The following is a 5,000-nucleotide window of genomic DNA, read 5'->3' as shown; positions in this document are numbered from 1 at the left end:
AATATCAGAGCTTTATTCGTATTATTGGTTGCTCAGCCCTGAATAAGTTAATTTCATTTCTAATGAAGACTTTTTATTATCATTATTATAGAAAAAGGAATTATACTTCACGGTTTGATACAGCCCAAGTCCTGGCTTCGATATAGAAATTATATTATAATTGATTTCCACTATTATTGTTGCTGTTCTTAAAATATTTAATTTTTTCTTGTTTTCTTTCCTCGCTGGGCTATTTTCCCTGTTGGATCCCTTGGCCTTATAGCATTCTGGTTTTCCTATTATTCATGCTGTTCTTAAAATATTCATTTTTCCTTGTTTCCTTTCCTCACTGGGCTATTTCCCCTGTTGGAGCCCTTGGGCTTATAGCATCCTGCTTTTCCTAATATTGTTGCTGTTCTTAAAATATTTAATTTTTTCTTGTTTCCTTTCCTCACTGGGCTATTTTCCCTGTCGGAGCCCTTGAGCTTATAGTATCCTGCTTTTCCTATTATTGTTGCTGTTCTTAAAATATTTATTTTTCCTTGTTTTCATTCCTCGCTGGGCTATTTCCCCTGTTGGAGCCCTTGGCCTTATAGCATCCTGCTTTTCCTATTATTGTTGCTTTTCTTAAATTATTTGATTTTTCTTTTTTTCCATTCCTCACTGTGCTATTTTCCCTGTTGGAGCCTTTGGGCTTATAGCATCCTGCTTTTCCTATTATGGTTGCTGTTCTTAAAATATTTAATTTTTCCTTGTTTCCTTTTCTCGCTGGGCTATTTCCCCTGTTGGAGCCCTTGGCCTTATAGCATCCTGCTTTTCCTATTATTGTTGCTGTTCTTGAAATATTTAATTTTTCCTTGTTTCCTTTCCTCACTGGGCTATTTCCCCTGTTAGAGCCCTTGGGCTTATAGCGTCCTGCTTTTCCAACTAGGGTTGTTGCTTAGCAAGTAATAGTAATAATAATACTGTAATATTATAATTCTTATTATAATTGATAGTATTAATGATAGCAGTACTAAATAATTGATTAGTAATTCAATTGAATGCTTATTATGGCAAAAACATCTGTCTTGTTAACTTGTGTTATATATTCCCAAACAGGTGTCACCTGGGTTTGTAATGATCATTTAGACACCTGTGTTCTATGAGTTCTGCTAACACAGGTTATTAAGGACAAAAGAGATGAAACTCAAGAGAGGAAACTCAAAATGGAAGTTGAAACTTATCTGAGATTTGAATTTAGTGATGAAATAGATTTAATTCAAAAGTAAGGCTTAGAGCTCAGATATGACTTCAATTATGAGTTAAAACTCTAATTGGATTTAAAAGTGACAAGTAAAACTCAAATAGAATTTAGAAAGGGGGTTTTTAATTCAAAATAGAATGTAGAAGAATTTGAATTCAAATGAGCCTCAATTCAAAAGTGAGGCATAGAGCTCAGATAGGACTTCGATTATGAGGTAAAACTCCATTTGGATTTAAAAGTGACAAGTAAAACTCAAGTAGAATTCAAAATTGAGGTTTTTAATTCAAAATAGAATCTAGAAGTAATCAATTAAATTCAAATGATCCTCAAAAGCTGAAAATCAAACTGGAAAAAAAATTATAAAAATCTTTGATAATGTTTCTCCATTGAGAGTGCAACCAGTGATACAAATGTGATTATCTGAACTGGTGATCTATGCGAAAAGTAACCCGCTTGTGTTTGGCATATATCAAGTGTACGCGGTGCAGTGTAGGCATTATTTGAAGGTCATTGCCGCGTTCCTGTGGCCCTTTATTTCATTTCTTGCTTGTCTTATAATTTCCCTCCGTTTCCGCTTTCTATTTTCTATACTACTGTCCAGCCTTTTACCTTTACTTCATGGTTTAACTACCAAGCCCCCCCCCCCCCCGTTTATTGCACTTGAGTGTTGAATGTCCTCACAGCCCCTGAGTGTTGAATGTCCTCACAGCCCCTGAGTGTTGAATGTCCTCACAGCCCCTGAGTGTTGAATGTCCTCACAGCCCCTGAGTGTTGAATGTCCTCACAGCCCCTGAGTGTTGAATGTCCTCACAGCCCCTGAGTGTTGAATGTCCTCACAGCCCCTGAGTGTTGAATGTCCTCACAGCCCCAAGTACCGGGCTATATAACCCAAATTTATAAATTCAATCCACAAAGGTCATATTCTGGTCATAGCCCTTTTTAATAATAGTGTAAATAAGTCAATTGATCTAATAGCAGTCCATCGTTATTTATCATGACTTTCAAAGTTTTATAATAGATAATAAATGTAGTGGGAATAACCCCTTACGTTTGTGTGCGTTGTTATGACTCGCCAGGTCAATCTCGGGCTTACCTATTAACAAACGAACCAGGCATGACATCCATCCCATCAGTTGATTGATAGCCACAGGCAATGTTGCCAGGTTGGCCTTTTTCATACCAAAAACTTCAAAATTGGGCCTTTTTAAAAACATTGGTTGTCCATTAGCAATATCATAAAAAGAAATTTTGGCCTTAAATGTTATATTTTTGGCCATTTTTACTAATGGGTTGGCCTTTTAAAGCTACAGCTGATTAGAAGTTGGCCTTTTCTCAATTAGAAAACCTGGCAACCCTGTCCACAGGTGTCTACCCTGCCCGCTCTAATACCGAGTCGTCGTGGCGTCTCTTCATGAAAAATGATGATTAAATGGTGTTAATAATTTGAGCATTTATCTTTTTGCAGCCTTATTAAATGGAATATCACTAACCAACAGTTGGTAATCTGATGATAGTGTTATTAGAGCACAGTTCTCCTCAATCAACGTCATAGCATGGCTTTAGATAATAATAATAATAATAATAAGGATAATAATAATAATAATAATAATAATAATAAGGATAGGGAAGTGGGGAAAATGGGGAAAGGAAGAGTACCCCTGGATACAATCCAGTTTATAGCTCAAAGGCAGGTACTCGGGATGGGAAAGATTAAGGAAATAGGGAGAAAGAGAAGTACAGAAGAAGAATAAAAGAAAGGGGCAGACCCTCTTGCGATAGTAGAGAATTAGTATTATTTATTTCCTATGGCTTTAGATCAGAGTTGTTTATTCTTTATACAGATAGTCTAGCACTGCAGGTCAGACACGGGCTCTGAAATTTTGCTGTCCTCTCGGTGGCAATATTATATGAGTGTCCTTGGGATTGGTGTGGACATAAAGCAGATACCTTAGTTCCTCTTTGGATCTTCTAAAAGTTTGTTATATAATTTCTTTTACTCTGGTGATCCCATGAGCTGGCCTAGATCAGTGTTGAGAAAACGAATTCCCATCGTTAGCTCCTTGCGATCTCTGAGAAACCGGATGAATTAAGGGGACCGTCCGCCATGTCCGCCATTTTTATTTCTAATGATCCTATGTAAGTTGAAGTCTTAACCCATGATAGAACCATGAATACCGGCCTCTGAAAATGTATCTTTATGGTGGAACGTTTTGAAGTATATAGAAAGAAATGTATTTTATTTCATATAAGAGCCTTGAAGTGCAAGTGTTACTTAGCTGAACATGAACTATGTCAGGTGTTGAACGTATTCATTAGACTGCCAAAATGTGTTCGAGAGAGAGAGAGAGAGAGAGAGAGAGAGAGAGAGAGAGAGAGAGAGAGAGAGAGAGAGAGAGAGAGAGAGCTAACGTTCTGGGAATATTAATTAATTTGCCATCATAGAAAAGTACATTTTTTATTACGAGTAATTCCTTCATTTTTAAAAAGGTCAATCGATCTTTTGGTAGTCTACTTTGTTTTGTCTTATTCACGCCATGTTGCTAATTTTGAAGATTTTAACTTCAACTCACCAAGATAAACCTAAACTTTGAATTAAGTTCCTGATAATTATTCGACAACGGTGGGTCATTGTTAAGAAAAGAGGGGCGTTAGCTTTGCAATATCACCCAGGTAGTAGGTTGGCCAGGGCACCAGCCACCCATTGATATACTACTGCTAGAGAGTCATTGAGGCCTTTGACTGACCAGGCAATAGTACATTGAATCCCTCTCCCTGGTTACGAATCCTTCTCCTTTGTCTACACATACACCTAATAGTCTGTCCTATTCTTTCTACATTCTCCTGTTCTCGTACACCTGACAACACATATTACCATATAATTTTTCTTTGCTTAAAGGGTTAAATTGTTCAGTGGCTACTTTCCTCTTGGTAAGGGGTAGAAGACACTCTTTTGTCTTGGGTAGTGCCTTAGCCTCTGTACCATGGTCTTCCACTGTCTTGGGGTAAATTTCTCTTGCTCGAGTGTACACTCAGGTACACTATTCTATATTACTTTTTTTTAAGTATTTATAGTTTATACATGAAAGATTTATTGTAATGCTTCTTTTCTTATAATATTTTATTTTGAATGTTCATTACTTCTCATATAGTTTATTACCGTATTTTCTTTCCTCCCTGTGCAATTTTTCCCAGTTGGAGCCCTTGACTTATAGCATCTTGCTTTTCCAAGTAGGGTTGTAGCTTAGCATTTGTTAATAATAATAATAATAATAATAATAATAATAATAATAACAAGTTGATTAATTTCTTACTCATATAAAATGTCAAGCTCATCATTTCATCTTCCCATTTCAGCGTACGTCTGGCAGAAAGGCACTGGGCCAGTCGTAGTGACACCCCCATAGCCCTGAGGAACCGACTCCTCACTCTCTAGCCACCGACGAAACCATGCGTTTGAGACGCCTATGGATACGTCACAGGAATAAGTTCTTCATTGCCGTATTAGTTGTTCTGTTCATCGTCGTCATTGCCCCTTCGAAGAGCATCTCTAACATTCTAAAGTTGGAGGTAAGGAAGAAGGATTCACTTTCTCAAATATCTTAGGAGATTTGGTTTTCGTGATTAAAATTAGTTTTAGGTTTAGTAAAGGTAAAGTCCCCTTCAGATATTTGTGTAGGATATTATGAAATTAGTTTTAGGTTTAGTGAAGGTAAAGTCCCCTTCAGATATTTGTGTAGGATATTATGAAATTAGTTTTAGGTTTAGTAAAGGTAAA

At 36.8% G+C, this 5,000-nt stretch overlaps 1 protein-coding gene across 6 annotated transcripts in view; it reads left to right on the top strand.

Annotated features, from left to right (window-relative positions):
* The window catches only part of LOC137630398 (N-acetylgalactosaminyltransferase 6-like), an 83,907-nt gene that overhangs the window by 57,444 nt on the left and 21,463 nt on the right, over positions 1-5,000 (top strand). For all 6 annotated transcript variants that reach the window (XM_068361851.1, XM_068361852.1, XM_068361849.1 and 3 more), the window contains one exon: positions 4,580-4,792. In XM_068361851.1, coding sequence (XP_068217952.1) covers positions 4,673-4,792 — 120 coding nt within the window. In that variant the 5' untranslated portion in view covers positions 4,580-4,672. The remainder of the gene's footprint in view (positions 1-4,579; positions 4,793-5,000) is intronic.

This window comes from Palaemon carinicauda, chromosome 38, assembly GCF_036898095.1.
Source record: "Palaemon carinicauda isolate YSFRI2023 chromosome 38, ASM3689809v2, whole genome shotgun sequence".
Classification (NCBI taxonomy): Eukaryota; Metazoa; Arthropoda; class Malacostraca; order Decapoda; family Palaemonidae; genus Palaemon; species Palaemon carinicauda.
Note: the sequence above shows the minus strand (reverse complement) of the source record. Positions and strands in the feature narration are given on the sequence as shown.